Here is a 16,141-nt window from a genome sequence, read left to right as displayed (position 1 = left end):
TACCCCTCCCTTAGTTTGATTCCCCGGGGACACTTCATTTGGATTCTCCCACAAGCGTCTATGTGGGTAGAGCAGCATGCCGCGTCATGGATCTAACGATCAGATACATTTCACCTTATAGTCTGTTGGCGCTTACTGATGATCCTGACGAAGAGACGTCTCAAAACATGTTGATCAGAAGCGAATATTGAGGACGTTGACTATTAATTTGGTTGTTTCCCCATTCATATGGTGACAGCAGTAGGATTGGTCATTTTTATTTCTCATATTTTACGACCTTTGTTAAAATAACCATTGACATTTTTATATATTTTGCATCTTGGTTAACCTTCTCGTTTATTTCTCAGAAAGGAGGAAGAACACACCATTAATAAGAGAGGAGGAAGAAAGCAATATTACCAAACTAGGTGCAAAGCAGGACTCTATTTCCACGGCTGTCACAGCCACGGGGAGGTAAGTGTGAGGTGCCAGCCAATCCTCCCTATCAGCTTCCACGAATGTCCCCAACCGCGCATGTGCTGGGAGATAGAATCCAAGATGGTGGACTGGCCTGTTCAGGGCTCGATCCACAGGGCGGGACAACAGGAGATGATCAGATGAGAAATGCGCGAGGTCCCCCCAGTGTCAGGATTACCACAAAACATCCAGTCCTGAGTCTACAACAGCGTACCTTGCACATCTCAAGTAAACTCTGTCCCTCTCTTAACGAGCCAAAACACCCTTTCCGAACGCGTGCTGCCATGTTACCATGGCGATTATGACGTCCTCTCCACAAGCAAGACTACTGCGCTATAGGGAGGAGGAGGAGCCAAACGAGGTCACGGCTACCCGTTATAAGCTTCTAGATAGCCGTACTCGCTGCTTCTGATTTCGTTTGAGTCACAGCTCTTGTACCTATGTCCTGTTTCCCTTGGCTGCGCCTGCTAATAGTTTTGACCTTGATCGCAGTCTTTGTTTTTGACCGCCTTGTTTTCCTGTTTGCTACTGAACTGCTTACACGTTGCCGAACCCCGGAAAGCTGTTGACCTGCCTTTTCCTACTGTTTGTCTGCTACTGAATTGCTTACACGTTGCCGAACCCTGGAACGCTGTTGACCTGCCTTTTCCTACTGTTTGTCTGCTACTGAATTGCTGTACTAGAAAAAAAGGCCAGTTCCCAAAATGTTCTGTTTATGGGGGAGCAATTCTCAAAAAGGGACGAGTTAATATATGAAAAACACTGAGAATTGATTACCCCTCACTACTTCGGCTCTAGGAAGGGATTGAACAATTATGGTCACACACACAAGGTCTACCACTAGGCATATTTACAAGGCGTAAACAGTGTATGATAGTCGTAAAACAAAAAGCAGGCAAAAGATAACCAAACGCACAAGGATACATGAGATCAAATTTTAATCATATAATTGTAAAAAAGCTAAAAACTATTTAATATATCCATGAATCATGAGAGGCACAAAGTAATATGTCTAATAATTGCAACATAAGGAATAAGGCTAAAGAAAGGACAGTAAAAGAGAAGAAAGGATGGGTAAATTAACACACCCTATAATCCTAAAATTAATTACAGAAATGACTAAATTTAGACATTTTTTGAGATATGGGGTGTCGACATGTTTCGACCAAATGATGGATTGGACATTTTCTCAGGTGTCCATACAAAGGTAAGTGTTGTGGCCATCTTCAGGACGAATGATTTCTTCACGATGGGCCTTATATGTGCTATACAAGTGACATCATAGATTTGTTGTCGCTAGATCGAGTGTGATAGAGACGGTGGAGAAATCAACCGTTTTATAAGTTGCAGAATTTTGCATCAGGAGGCACATTGGCTAAAAGAGTCATAACCTCTGTGGCAAGGAGCACCTTGTTCTATTCGGGCAAGCGGGCAAAGTGAACATGTTGTTAGCCGAGTGTCAGCACTATTAAATAGAGGATGGTAGTGGATTACTGCATACACTGTACTGCCAAGCACAGATGCAAAAGGTGGGAGCCCAGTAAAGCAGTTAAGTATCAAGGATCGTTCTCTTCATAAGCTAAAGATGCGATACAAATGAGATGACTCCTAACGTACTCCACGAAGTTCGCGGAAAAAGGCACATCCGTGAAAAGCACCGTATAGAAACTGGAATTGTTAACAAATGTCCACTTCCAAATGGCGTGTCTTAACTTTTTCTGTACGGCATGGGAAAAGCATCTGATATGACTCCCGGTTCGGAGCCGAACCAGCACCCTTGTTTTTCATATGCTACTAAATTGCTTACACGTTGCCGAACCCCGGAACGCTGTTGACCTGCCTTTTCCTAGTGTTTGTCTGCTACTGAACTGCTTCCACGTTGCCGAATCCCAGAACGCTGTTTGACCTGCCTTGCCTACTGTTCTATCTATAATGTCCGCACGTTGCTGAACCCCGGAACGCTATTGGTTTTCCTTGCCTCCTCTCTATCTATACTGCAATGCCCGCACGTTGTTGAACCCCAGAACTCTTAACCATCCTTGCAACAACAAAATAAGTAATCATCCTTGATTGGCAATTGGATTCATCTCGCCGGGTCAAAAGGAACAATGATCCGACAGTACGGCATTACCTGGGCATCATCACAACCATTTTACCTGAGTGAATCTGCATAACCCAAGAGAATAGCGCACAAACTACAGACTGACACCTTGCGCTCAGGTCGATAGGCGTCCTCATTTCGTCGGGGTAGTCTGTGGACTAGAGACTGCTGAATTCCGTAGGTAGGGTCTTCCCGGTGCCTGCCCGTTGGTAATTCAATCTATGCTTATTGTTTGTTAGTCCTGCTACAAACGTGCTTATCTTTCACCTCTTGACTTTTTCTCTCATGCTATGTCTCTTGACCTTTTCTGATATACGGCTTTACTTTTCTACAGTCCACGCTGTCCATACACATCAACAGTCACAGCAGCATTCCCGAATCGGCTGCCTTTTCTGCATTCCACGGTGTCCGTGTCCATCTCCAGCTCCTGCAGTGTATCCATCTTTCGACTTATCGGTCCCTTTGTAGTTTACTTTGGAAATACAAAGGGACATATTGGTAGAAGAACTCAACGACTACTCTTCGAGTTCTTCTACCGGGCCTCCTGATCAAGACTTGGACTAACTTGACACCCTACCCACCAATCCCAGGCCTGCAGTCATCACCAGCCACAGATGCAACACAAAGTACATGGCCTCACCCAGAGGGAGGTTTCAGGGCCCTACATAAATGCAGGGAGAGTGAAGGGAAGTGTGGGTGTTTGAAATAGTGGAATAGCACGGTCGAGAGACCAAATTCTTCAGACGGAGGTACAGACAGGCGCAGATGCTGGAGGAAATGTGGATAGTGGTGAAGGTGGATGAGGCGGCGAGGAAAGATCTGAAGGTGCAGCAGGTGGAGGAGGGATGGAGAAAAGTGAAGAAGCAGGAGGAGGTGTGGTATGAACTGAAGGTGGAGGAGGTGGTGGTAGGGAGGCGAGCAGTGAAGAAGCAGGAGAAGATGTGGAAAGGTCTGAAGATACAGGAGGTGGAGGAGAAGAGAGCAGTAAAGGTGATGGAGGATGTGTGGAAAGATCTGAGGAAGCAGTAGGTGAAAGAGTGGATGCGAGATGTGAAGGTACAGGAGGCGGTATGGAGACACCTGGATGTGCGAGGGTGGTGGAGGTGCAGGGAAACCTGACAGAGCCAGAGGAGGTAGGAGAGCCGAGAGGACAGAAGGAACGAGGTGGCAGAAGGGGAGAGTGAAGGAGATTAAACAGGAGAAGTTACTGATACAGAAGGAGGAGAACCTCAAGGAGAAGGGTAGAAGTAGGAGGAAGAGGGGAGTATTGAAGACAGACAGGTGGCCATGGATCCACTGTTGGGTGCGTCGCCTGCTCGTTAGAATGTGGTAGCATATTCTGCCATTGGGCAGCATGGTATGCTATTGGGTGCCACTATTGGCCATGGGGAAGCATTATCTGCTGTTGGAGTAATGCTGTCTGATTTAGAGTAATACAAGAAGCTGAGGGGTTGCATGGGCCGTTAAGAGCCAGACAGAAAGGCACCATCCAACTACTAGAGACCTGAGAGTAGTGGGAAGAAGAACACGTTTGTGGCAGACTAGCAAGGAGGTTAGACCATAGACAGCTTGAGGGAAGGCACCCTGGCTTAGAAGCAGGTCCCCAGGTAGTAGTGAGTCACGATTTGGCAAGCAGGAAAGGGAGACGGGCTTGATTGAACAGATCAGGTCCCTGGGACAGGAAACACTGCAAAACTTGGCCGAAAACCTGGAAAATCCCTCCAGCTATCTGACCTCTTGGAGATGTTGTGGAGTCTTCTGAGACAAAGCTGGGAGCTCAAACAAGAGTGATGGTTCCATCTAAAGGATGCTACTGAGTGTTTTGCCACAGGCAGAAAGCTGCCTGGGAATATGGGCACTTCTCAAACAAATAAAGTGGTGTACATGAGCCTGAGTGACGCCGGGAAAGATCCAGAGAGAATGTTACTCAGGGCATGTTTTCTGAAGCAAGAAGACTTCCTCTTCTTGTTTGAGTCCATAATAATAATTGTTGAATCCAACGTACAAGCTGTGTCCTCTGTGGCCTCAACCTGGCTTCAGCCTCAACTTGGCTTCATGACAGGACCTAGAATGATGGTTCTTTTTGTTTGTTTGTTTTATTATTTGTAATGCGGACCAGACCCGAGTGTATCGGGGCGCCAAAAGGCAACAAGAGGGTTGTTCAGCTTCGGTTACATTGCTGTGCAAGATCATACATTACGACATTGAGTTTTATACAAAACATGTGGGTAGTCAATATGTGCAGCGTACAAGCATAAGAGAAGCCTGTTACACATTATGGTAAAAAGCACTTTGAAGCAATATATAACACTGTGAAACAATATATACAATATATACAGTATGTACAGAGGGGGAGGTGTAGTAATCTACATGTAGTACACTGTCAGAAGTCATTTTCCTCGATCCAATGGATGAGGTTGGATCTAAAGCGCAAGTAGGGTAGGTCTTCCCTTAGGGTGGGAGGGAGGGAGTTCCAGTATTGTGTGGCTTTGACTGGGAAGCTACTTCCGCCAGTCTTCATGTGTTTAAATCTGGGCACTAATAGGAGGTTAGCATTGGCCGTTCTCGAGGTACGGATTGGAGGATTGTCTCGTGAATCTGGCTGTGAGGTATTGTGGGCGGTGTTATGGAGACATTTGTGTGTCAGGGAGACTGTTTTGGGGCGAATTTTGTCTTTCGTGGATAGCCAGTTATTGGATCTTCTGAGGTCTGAGATGGAGGCTTTCTTAGGAAAGCTTAGGGCGGCTCTCAGGGCATTATTTTGTAAGATCTGGATCTTGTTGGTGATAAATGTGTTGCTCCCTACATTTAGGGCATTACAATAATCCAGTTTGGATAGGACAATGGCTCTTGCTAGGGTAATGCAGTTGTTAGATGAAATGCAGTTGTTAAATGAAAGTAAGGGCTTTGTATTATGACTACAGGCAAGGAATTAAATGGACATTTTCTAACGAAGAACAATTCACCAGATATGCCCTTTAATGTTGCTACTAGACATCTTAATGTCAACATGTTCTGTGATAGGGCCTTTCCCCCATATTCTGGAGTCTATAGGAGGCCTCCATACATACAAGTGTGCAACACAGTTGCGTTTTACAGCTATCCTACAAGGGTTGTTCCATCATCATGTTTGTTTACCACATTGTGCTTATGGTAGCATGGGATCCCGGTGGGAAACATGGCCTGCCATTGGCTAGCATGGACTGCCATTTGGTAGCATATTTAGCCATTGGGCAGCCCGGTTTGCCGTTGGCCACCACTGTTGTCCATTGGGAAGCAGTATCTGCTATTGAAAAGCATGGGATGCTATTGGGTAGCACTGTCTGCATAGGAGCAACACTAGAGGCAGAGGGGTAGCATGGTCTACCATTGGGTAGGAAGGTATACCATTGGGAGGTATAGTCTGCTGTTGGAAAGCATTGACCATTGTTCTGCTACCATAGTTCGTTTTGGCCAGCACCGTTGGCTGTTGGGTAGCAAAGTATTATGTTTAGGTAACAGGGTTTGGTTTTGGGTAACATGGTCAGATACTGGGTAGCATTCCAAACTTTGGGAAGCATGAATGCTCGCTGGCTGGTGAGGCTGGCTCTTGCGCGGCATGGCTGGATGCCTGAGTCCCCAGTTATCTGTTGAATAGAATCATGTGGTTTTGGGTACAATGATGTACAATGGGGTAGCATGGTTTGCGTTTAGGTAGCGCAGGCTCCTGTGGTCTATGAGTAACTGATTTTAAGGACCATGGTCACATTTTGGGAGCATGGCTGGCCTAGGTGTTGCATGGTAGGGTTTGGATAAACAAGGAGGGTTGTTGCATAGCATGGTTTCCTGTTCAGTAAAATGCTTGCATGCTGGGTAGCTTGGTTGGTCATTAGCTGATATACTTGCCTCTGAGCACTATGTCGGATCATTGGCTGGCTAGCTTGCTTGCCTGCCTGCTTGGTGGTATGGTGGGCCATCAGCTTGAAGACTTGTCTGCTGGATATTATGGTTAGGAGTTTGATAGCATGGTTAGATATTAGGTAGGATGCCCATTGGGTAGTAAGGTTGGATGTTGGGTGGCAGAGTTGGTCACTTGTTAACATGCTTCGATGAAGGATATTATGGTTAGGGCTTGAGTAGCAGGAGTTACTATTGCATACTATGGCCTGCTTTTGGTGACCACTGTTGGTCGGTTTCACTTACCAAATATCCCTGGCAGCAGGTGAGCACCGTGCCGGCCCCCTGTGGCTGCAGGGTCACCGCCCGCGTGGAGCATCTGCTCAGGAAGCGACGGAGCACTTGCGCAGTTGAGTTCAGAAAACGCTCTGTGATGAATGAGGAGGATCGTAGGATGGGCTCTTGAGGGCACTCAAAGACATACCGCTCACCCAGTGCCTCCAACGAGCACCGAGTGACCGCACAGGGAAGGGATCCACCTGGATCTGTGCACGAGCACTTCACATCCACAAGGTCAAATTCAGGCCCTAAAAGACACAAAATAACAGTGAGATCAACCAACAATCTTTCATCATCGGATCCATGCACAGCTCAGTGCAGTATTTAACCACCTGCGGAGATGTGTTTGCATGTTGCAAGTCACAGGTTCAAATCCCAGCAGAATAGACTGGGCCTTTTTTCCTTGTTCAGTCTATAATATGAACACCATTGAGTTGATTCACGGTAACCTTGGTTACCGTATTAGAGTGATTTATGATTCAGATGTTCAAGCTTATAGACCTTATTTTATTCTTTGTTGAGCATCACCGTGTACCTAAATCTTGAAGTTTAGCAGCACTGAAACACCACGGCTCTCATTTTGCAAGTTCCCACAGCGTAAAAGGGGAGATGTAAAGGTGTTACGCCGGTCTTTAAACTTTTTCCCCTGCTCCGGGGCATGTTTCTGATTTTTGGAGGTGGGTGGCACAGAATGAGAGTTACATTTCTGCATTACTTTTCCCCTCCACTGCCATAAACCACTTGGTTTACACTAGCCTGGCATTTTCATGCTGGTGTAGCACCAATGGATTCCTATGGAATCTGACGGCTTTTTTACACCATGAAAAAAATAGGGGGATTCCATAGGAATACAGTGTAAATTATGTCGTAAATGGTAGTGGCATTTAGTACATTTGCACTGCGAAGTTGCTGATTTTACTGATTTTACTCTTGCTTTTTGCACTTCAGAGCGCAAAGGCTTCAAACTGCACGGAAGGGACCTGTTACACGTAAGTACAAACATAAGTGACCAACCACTGTGCAATTTACACAATAAATAAAAATGGGGGTACCAGTTCTTATAAAGGTACTAATTTTATTGCTCTCTCAAGGATGAAAGGATGAGTCTATGTTCTGGGTTTTGGTCTGACAACCAGGCACTGAGTTACCTGAACATATTGTTAAGGTTATTACAGTGCTTGTTTTACTTGGAAGTCAGTCAGTAGGTTTCATGCACACTGATATTTAAGGAAGATGTATTTATAACTTTGCACAACCCAATTCCTTATCATAAACATTTGAACAGGCGTTGCTTTTTATTTTATCCTGGCCTGACAATTCTAACGGACGTGCAGCTGATGCGCCCTGACGTCAGGGGTCAGAACACTGCGTTAGTTCCGGGTAATTCAAGAGTGATCTACCACTGCTGGGTTTTTAGCTCCTCATACTTGTACAAATCAGAAAAATATTTCATTAAAATCACCTTGCAATATAACAAAATACTAGTCTCAATAAACGACTAAATACACAATAGGTAATAAGGGAGATGTAGGAAAGGTTCCACTACAGCTTTACTCCCTCCACAGACACTGAGGAACTGCAAGTTGGACTAGCTGCCCAACAGAGCATCTACATAAGAGATGGGCCACTGAGTCCTGTTATTATTCCGCAGCGCAGGTATCAGCCTTTGTGATCTCGGCAACTCATGAAAAGGGCGCAACATACAAAGTGAACTGGGGACTCTGCATGCCATTGCTCACAGGAGCAGATCATACCATGACCATTTAATGTCTTCTGTTTTTCTCTTTGATGTAATCATTTGCTGTCTATGGTCCCATTGGAAGCCATCAGCAACTGTTTCCTTTTTTGCCTGCTTTGATGTCTCGGCAGAGGGTTGTATAATTAATAATCAAAAGAGGGATACCCTCCCGGCAGGTTTTTATGCTGTATATAGTTCCCTCACCCAATAGGACGATGGTGGGTTTGAGTGGCAGCACGCCAGGAGCACTTTTTGTTCACTCCCAGCAAGTTTGTATGCTCTGTATAGTTTTGTCACCCAACAGAAGGGCGGTGGGTTTGGGTGGCAGCACGCCAGGTGCACTTACTTTGTATAGTTCTATCACCCAACAGAAGGGTGGTGGGTTTGGGTGGCAGCACGCCAGGTGCACTTACTCTGTATAGTTCTGTCACCCAACAGAAGGGTGGTGGGTTTGGGTGGCAGCACGCCAGGTGCACTTACTCTGTATAGTTCTGTCACCCAACAGAAGGGCCGTGGGTTTGGGTGGCAGCAGGTCAGGTGCACTTACTCTGTATAGTTCCTCACTCAACAGAAGGGTGGTGGGTTCAGGTGGCAGCACGCCAGGTGCACTTTTTGTTCCCTCCCGGTAAGTTTGTATGCTCTATATAGTTCCTCACACAACAGAAGGGTGGTGGGTCCAGGTGGCAGCACGCCAGGTGCACTTTTTGTTCACTCCCGGTAAGTTTGTATGCTCTATATAGTTCCTCACTCAACAGAAGGGTGGTGGGTTTGGGTGGCAGCACGCCAGGTGCACTTTTTATTTACTCCCAGTAAGTTTGTATGATCTATATAGTTCCCTCACCCAACAGAAGGATGGTGGGTTTTGAGTGGCAGCATGCCAGGTGGACTTTTTATCTACTCCCAGTAAGTTTGTATGATCTATATAGTTCCCTCACCCAACAGAAGGGTGGTGGGTTTGGGTGGCAGCATGCCAGGTGGACTTTTTGTTCACTCCTGGCAAGTTTGTATCCTCTATATAGTTCCCTCACCCAACAAAAGGGCGGTGGGTTTGGGTGGCAGCACGCCAGGTGCACTTTTTATTTACTCCCAGTAAGTTTGTATGATCTATATAGTTCCCTCACCCAACAGAAGGGCGGTGGGTTTGGGTGGCAGCATGCCAGGTGCACTTACTTTGGATAGTTCTATCACCCAACTGAAGGGTGGTGGGTTTGGGTGGCAGCACACCAGGTGCACTTTTTATTTACTCCCAGTAAGTTTGTATGATCTATATAGTTCCCTCACCCAACAGAAGGATGGTGGGTTTTGAGTGGCAGCATGCCAGGTGGACTTTTTATCTACTCCCAGTAAGTTTGTTTGATCTATATAGTTCCCTCACCCAACAGAAGGGTGGTGGGTTTGGGTGGCAGCATGCCAGGTGGACTTTTTGTTCACTCCTGGCAAGTTTGTATCCTCTATATAGTTCCCTCACCCAACAAAAGGGCGGTGGGTTTGGGTGGCAGCACGCCAGGTGCACTTTTTGTTCACTCCCGGTAAGTTTGTATGATCTATATAGTTCCCTCACCCAACAGAAGGGTGGTGGGTTTGGGTGGCAGCACGCCAGGTGCACTTTTTGTTCACTCCCGGTAAGTTTGTATGATCTATATAGTTCCCTCACCCAACAGAAGGGTGGTGGGTTTGGGTGGCAGCATGCCAGGTGGACTTTTTGTTCACTCCTGGCAAGTTTGTATCCTCTATATAGTTTCCTCACCCAACAAAAGGGTGGTGGGTTTGGGTGGCAGCACGCCAGGTGCACTTTTTATTTACTCCCAGTAAGTTTGTATGATCTATATAGTTCCCTCACCCAACAGAAGGGCGGTGGGTTTGGGTGGCAGCAGGCCAGGTGCACTTACTTTGTATAGTTCTATCACCCAACAGAAGGGTGGTGGGTTTGGGTGGCAGCACGCCAGGTGCACTTTTTATTTACTCCCAGTAAGTTTGTATGATCTATATAGATCCCTCACCCAACAAAAGGGCGGTGGGTTTGGGTGGCAGCACGCCAGGTGCACTTTTTGTTCACTCCCGGTAACTTTGTATGCTCTATATAGTTCCTCACTCAACAGAAGGGTGGTGGGTTTGGGTGGCAGCATGCCAGGTGCACTTACTTTGTATAGTTCTATCACCCAACAGAAGGGTGGTGGGTTTGGGTGGCAGCACGCCAGGTGCACTTACTCTGTATAGTTCTGTCACCCAACAGAAGGGCGGTGGGTTTGGGTGGCAGCACGCCAGGTGCACTTACTCTGTATAGTTCTGTCACCCAACAGAAGGGTGGTGAGTTTGGGTGGCAGCACGCCAGGTGCACTTTTTGTTCACTCCCTCATGCCTCCCCTGCACATTCCATGCAATGCTGGTCTAATGGGACAGGCCATAGGGTGGAAAAGGATGCACTGTGGGTCACACACAACCTACAAGTACTCAGGGTAGCTTTCAACTACGCAGTGTACCCCACCTAGGGGCTCCAAGGGGCATCCTTGGCTCTCATCGTCTATCAGATATCACTCGGTGTCCCTTGGTGGAATATTGTACATAGAGCTTTTGGGCAAATGATAAGAAATAGGCCACGAGGACAAGCTCGTCTTGAGTGACGCTTTTATGTAAAACGTTTTACGCATGTGTGAAAAGTGCTCATGTTCCAGTTTGTAAGAGAGGGGTGGGCCACTTTGATATGAATGCCAATTCGCCCCCATATCCCAGAGTTGATTAATTTGTGAAAGAAAAGGTGAAAAGAATTCTGTATAAAATGTACAAAGCTGTTTCCTGTATTCAGAAGCAAAACCAACCTTGGATTTCCTTTTCCAGCACTGTAGATTTAATCCACATAATATCCAACAACAAAAGCTTCAAGCAATGATATTATCCAGGGATATGAACGAAACAAACGGGATGAGAGTTTACAGATGTCACGGGTTGTCCTATTTCACTGGTGAATAGAACTTTCAGCTTGCATTTACATTGGAAAAGCAAAAAACTACAAGTCCCAGAATGCAAAGAAACAAACAGCACAGGGTGCAATACTTGCTCCTCAAACGCGTAGTTAGATCTTTAGGGTTATGCAATCGCTTCATATAGTTGCGTTTTCACCACGCCCTGGAACGAGTACACGCAACCCCAGTTGTACGATGGCGCGCGTTTTCAAGCCAACCAATGGCGATTTTCTGTTTCCTTTCCTTTGCCCCTTATTGGTTAGTGCGACATTTATAATGGCTTAAGCCTACATTACGTTTACAATAACGCAAAGAACAGGGACCAGTGCCTCCCCCCTGTGCAGAAGGACCCAGACAATGAGAACACCCCGGTGGTTGCTCCTCCCCTACAGTAGCCGAATTAAGACATCATTGGATAAAACAAACGCTAGGCCGAGTAGCTCCTTGAAGCAGCCGAAGGGTGCTATGTAGCACTCCAGAAAACACCCACATAAATAAAAGATGTAAAATCCATCAAACAATATATTTAAGTAAGATACATAATTAATTGTATTAGCCAGTGGGCTCCCACATCTATCCCCACTCCTGCACTTGTTATGAGCCTGCTCTGGCACGTCTCTCCCCCACCCCCACTTTCCCCCCACCCGCCCCCTCCTAGTAAGATCGTTGTTTCGTCTCCTTTTTGTCTTCCCTTCCCCGTGGCGCCTAGAAACCCTTTTGGACAGGCGCACCTTACTCGATTTATCATATCATATCTGTCCTTTCGGAAAACACCCTGCAAAGGGATTGCCCCGCTCACAGCTGTTGTCCTCATTTACAGCGTTTCTGAGTGAGGAGGGGAGGGGGGAGGGGGGCTGTACAGTCCTGTATTTGCAGCCCAATCAGAGGAGGGTAGAAAGGAGGGGCTATGCAGATGTCTCCCGGTAAACTCGAGCTTCAGCAGAAAGAGGGACTAAGCCTCTCACAGTACTGTAGGCACCCCCATACCCGCACTTCTCTCCACCCATCTCCTACAGCTGTCGTGCAAGTTAACTTTAGGCCATCTCCAACTAACTCTCACCCTCCACATGTGCAGCGCACGCCACCGCCCATGCATGGAACACAGCAATTTGATTAAAAACTCACAACTACCTTCGACGGATTGGCCAACACCTTTCAACCTAACCGTTACCTGCAAGACAAAGCATGTATGTCCCAAAATAACACTACCTGATCAACCACTGCCGACAGTCATCATTTCAGTGTGTTGGCTTCACCAATAACTCAGCTGTAATCTTTAGGAAGTGTAGGCAAGACATCAACTGTGTGAGTTTCTCTCCACCAGCTGATAGACTGTAGCAGTGTGAGCTTCTCTCCACCAGTTGATAGACTGTAGCAGTGTGCGCTTGCTCCAGCACTTTCCTGTCGGGGTTCTGGATTCCCAGCAGCGTGAGCTTGCTCCAGAACTTTCCTGATGGGGTTCCGGAATCCCAGCAGCGTGAGCTTGCTCCGGCACTTTCCTGATGGGGTTCCGGAATCCCAGCAGCGTGAGCTTGCTCCGGCACTTTCCTGATGGGGTTCCGGAATCCCAGCAGCGTGAGCTTGCTCCAGCACTTTCCTGATGGGGTTCTGGAATCCCACCAGCGTGAGCTTGCTCCAGCACTTTCCTGTCGGAGTTCCGGATTCCCAGCAGCGTGAGCTTGCTCCAGAACTTTCCTGATGGGGTTCCGGAATCCCAGCAGCGTGAGCTTGCTCCGGCACTTTCCTGATGGGGTTCCGGAATCCCAGCAGCGTGATCTTGCTCCGGCACTTTCCTGATGGGGTTCCGGAATCCCAGCAGCGTGAGCTTGCTCCAGCACTTTCCTGATGGGGTTCTGGAATCCCACCAGCGTGAGCTTGCTCCAGCACTTTCCTGTCGGAGTTCCGGATTCCCAGCAGCGTGAGCTTGCTCCAGCATTTTCCTGATGGGGTTCCAGAATCCCAGCAGCCTGAGCTTGCTCCAGCACTTTCCTGATGGGGTTCTGGAATCCCACCAGCGTGAGCTTGCTCCAGCACTTTCCTGTCGGAGTTCCGGATTCCCAGCAGCGTGAGCTTGCTCCAGCATTTTCCTGATGGGGTTCCGGAATCCCAGCAGCGTGAGCTTGCTCCAGCACTTTCCTGATGGGGTTCCGGAATCCCAACAGCGTGAGCTGGCTCCAGCACTTTCCTGATGGGGTTCTGGAATCCCACCAGCGTGAGCTTGCTCCAGCACTTTCCTGTCGGAGTTCCGGATTCCCAGCAGCGTGAGCTTGCTCCAGCATTTTCCTGATGGAGTTCCGGAATCCCAGCAGCGTGAGCTTGCTCCAGCACTTTCCTGATGGGGTTCCGGAATCCCAGCAGCGTGAGCGTGCTCCAGCACTTTCCTGATGGGGTTCCGGAATCCCAGCAACGTGAGCTTGCTCCAGCACTTTCCTGTCGGGATTCCGGATTCCCAGCAACGTGAGCTTGCTCCGGCACTTTCCTGATGGGGTTCCCGGAATCCCAGCAGCGTGAGCTTGCTCCGGCACTTTCCTGATGGGGTTCCGGAATCCCAGCAGCGTGAGCTTGCTCCAGCACTTTCCTGATGGGGTTCTGGAATCCCACCAGCGTGAGCTTGCTTCAGCACTTTCCTGTCGGAGTTCCGGATTCCCAGCAGCGTGAGCTTGCTCCAGCATTTTCCTGATGGGGTTCTGGAATCCCATCAGCGTGAGCTTGCTCCAGCACTTTCCTGTCGGAGTTCCGGATTCCCAGCAGCGTGAGCTTGCTCCAGCATTTTCCTAATGGGGTTCCGGAATCCCAGCAGCGTGAGCTTGCTCCAGCACTTTCCTGATGGGGTTCCGGAATCCCAGCAGCGTGAGCTTGCTCCAGCACTTTCCTGATGGGGTTCTGGAATCCCACAAGTGTGAGCTTGCTCCAGCACTTTCCTGTCAGAGTTCCGGATTCCCAGCAGCGTGAGCATGCTCCAGCATTTTCCTGATGGGGTTCCGGAATCCCAGCAGCGTGAGCTTGCTCCAGCACTTTCTTGATGGGGTTCCGGAATTTCAGCAGCGTGAGCGTGCTCCAGCACTTTCCTGATGGGGTTCTGGAAGGAATCCCAGCAGTGTGAGCTTGTTCCAGCACTTTCCTGATGGGTTCCAGAATCCCAGCAGCATGAGCATGCTCCAGCACTTACCTGATGGGGTTCCGGATTCCCAGCAGCGTGAGCTTGCTCCAACACTTTCCTGTTGTGGTTCTGGAAGGAATCCCAGCAGTGTGAGCTTGCTCCAGCACTTTCCTGTCGGGGTTCCGAAATCCCAGCAGCGTGAGCATGCTCCAGCACTTTCCTGATGGGGTTCCGGAATCCCAGCAGCGTGAGCTTGCTCCAGCACTTTCCTGATGGGGTTCTGGAATCCCACAAGTGTGAGCTTGCTCCAGCACTTTCCTGTCAGAGTTCCGGATTCCCAGCAGCGTGAGCATGCTCCAGCATTTTCCTGATGGGGTTCCGGAATCCCAGCAGCGTGAGCTTGCTCCAGCACTTTCTTGATGGGGTTCCGGAATTCCAGCAGCGTGAGCGTGCTCCAGCACTTTCCTGATGGGGTTCTGGAAGGAATCCCAGCAGTGTGAGCTTGTTCCAGCACTTTCCTGATGGGTTCCAGAATCCCAGCAGCGTGAGCATGCTCCAGCACTTTCCTGATGGGGTTCCACATTCCCAGCAGCGTGAGCTTGCTCCAACACTTTCCTGTTGTGGTTCTGGAAGGAATCCCAGCAGTGTGAGCTTGCTCCAGCACTTTCCTGTCGGGGTTCCGAAATCCCAGCAGCGTGAGCATGCTCCAGCACTTTCCTGATGGGGTTCCGGAATCCCAGCAGCGTGAGCATGCTCCAGCACTTTCCTGATGGGGTTCCGGAATCCCAGCAGCGTGAGCATGCTCCAGCACTTTCCTGATGGGGTTCCGGAATCCCAGCAGCGTGAGCATGCTCCAGCACTTTCCTGATGGGGTTCCGGAATCCCAGCAGCGTGAGCGTGCTCCTGCACTTTCCTGATGGGGTTCTGGAAGGAATCCCAGCAGCGTGAGCTTGCTCCAGCACTTTCCTGATGGGGTTCCAGAATCCCAGCAGTGTGAGCATGCTCCAGCACTTTCCTGATGGGGTTACGGATTCCCAGCAGCGTGAGCTTGCTCCAGCACTTTCCTGTTGGGTTTCTGGAAGGAATCCCAGCAGTGTGAGCTTGCTCCAGCACTTTCCTGATGGGGTTCCGGAATCCCAGCAGGGTGAGCTTGCTCCAGCACTTTCCTGTCGGGGTTCCGGATTCCCAGCATCGTGAGCTTTCTCCAGCAGTTTCCTGATGGGGTTCCGGAATTCCAGCAGCGTGAGCGTGCTCCAGCACTTTCCTGATGAGGTTCTGTAAGGAATCCCAGCAGTGTGAGGTTGCTCCAGCACTTTCCTGTCAGGGTTCCGAAATCCCAGCAGCGTGAGCATGCTCCAGCACTTTCCTGAAAGGGTTCCGGAATCCCAGCAGCGTGAGCATGCTCCAGCACTTTCCTGAAAGGGTTCCGGAATCCCAGCAGCGTGAGCATGCTCCAGCACTTTCCTGATGGGGTTCCGGAATCCCAGCAGCGTGAGCGTGCTCCAGCACTTTCCTGATGGGGTTCTGGAAGGAATCCCAGCAGTGTGAGCTTGCTCCAGCACTTTCCTGTC

The 16,141-nt window shown here is 48.7% G+C and overlaps 1 protein-coding gene across 2 annotated transcripts in view; it reads right to left on the bottom strand.

The window, feature by feature from the left end:
* The window catches only part of ADAMTS13 (ADAM metallopeptidase with thrombospondin type 1 motif 13), a 447,185-nt gene that overhangs the window by 370,908 nt on the left and 60,136 nt on the right, over positions 1-16,141 (bottom strand). For both annotated transcript variants that reach the window (XM_069609349.1, XM_069609350.1), the window contains exon 3: positions 6,740-7,020. In XM_069609349.1, the coding sequence (XP_069465450.1) occupies positions 6,740-7,020 (281 nt within the window). The remainder of the gene's footprint in view (positions 1-6,739; positions 7,021-16,141) is intronic.

This window comes from Ambystoma mexicanum, chromosome 8 (assembly GCF_040938575.1).
Source record: "Ambystoma mexicanum isolate Mex_15411 chromosome 8, UKY_AmexF1_1, whole genome shotgun sequence".
Lineage (NCBI taxonomy): Eukaryota > Metazoa > Chordata > Amphibia > Caudata > Ambystomatidae > Ambystoma > Ambystoma mexicanum.
The sequence above is the reverse complement of the archived record's forward strand: the minus strand, read 5'-3'. Positions and strand labels throughout refer to the sequence as shown.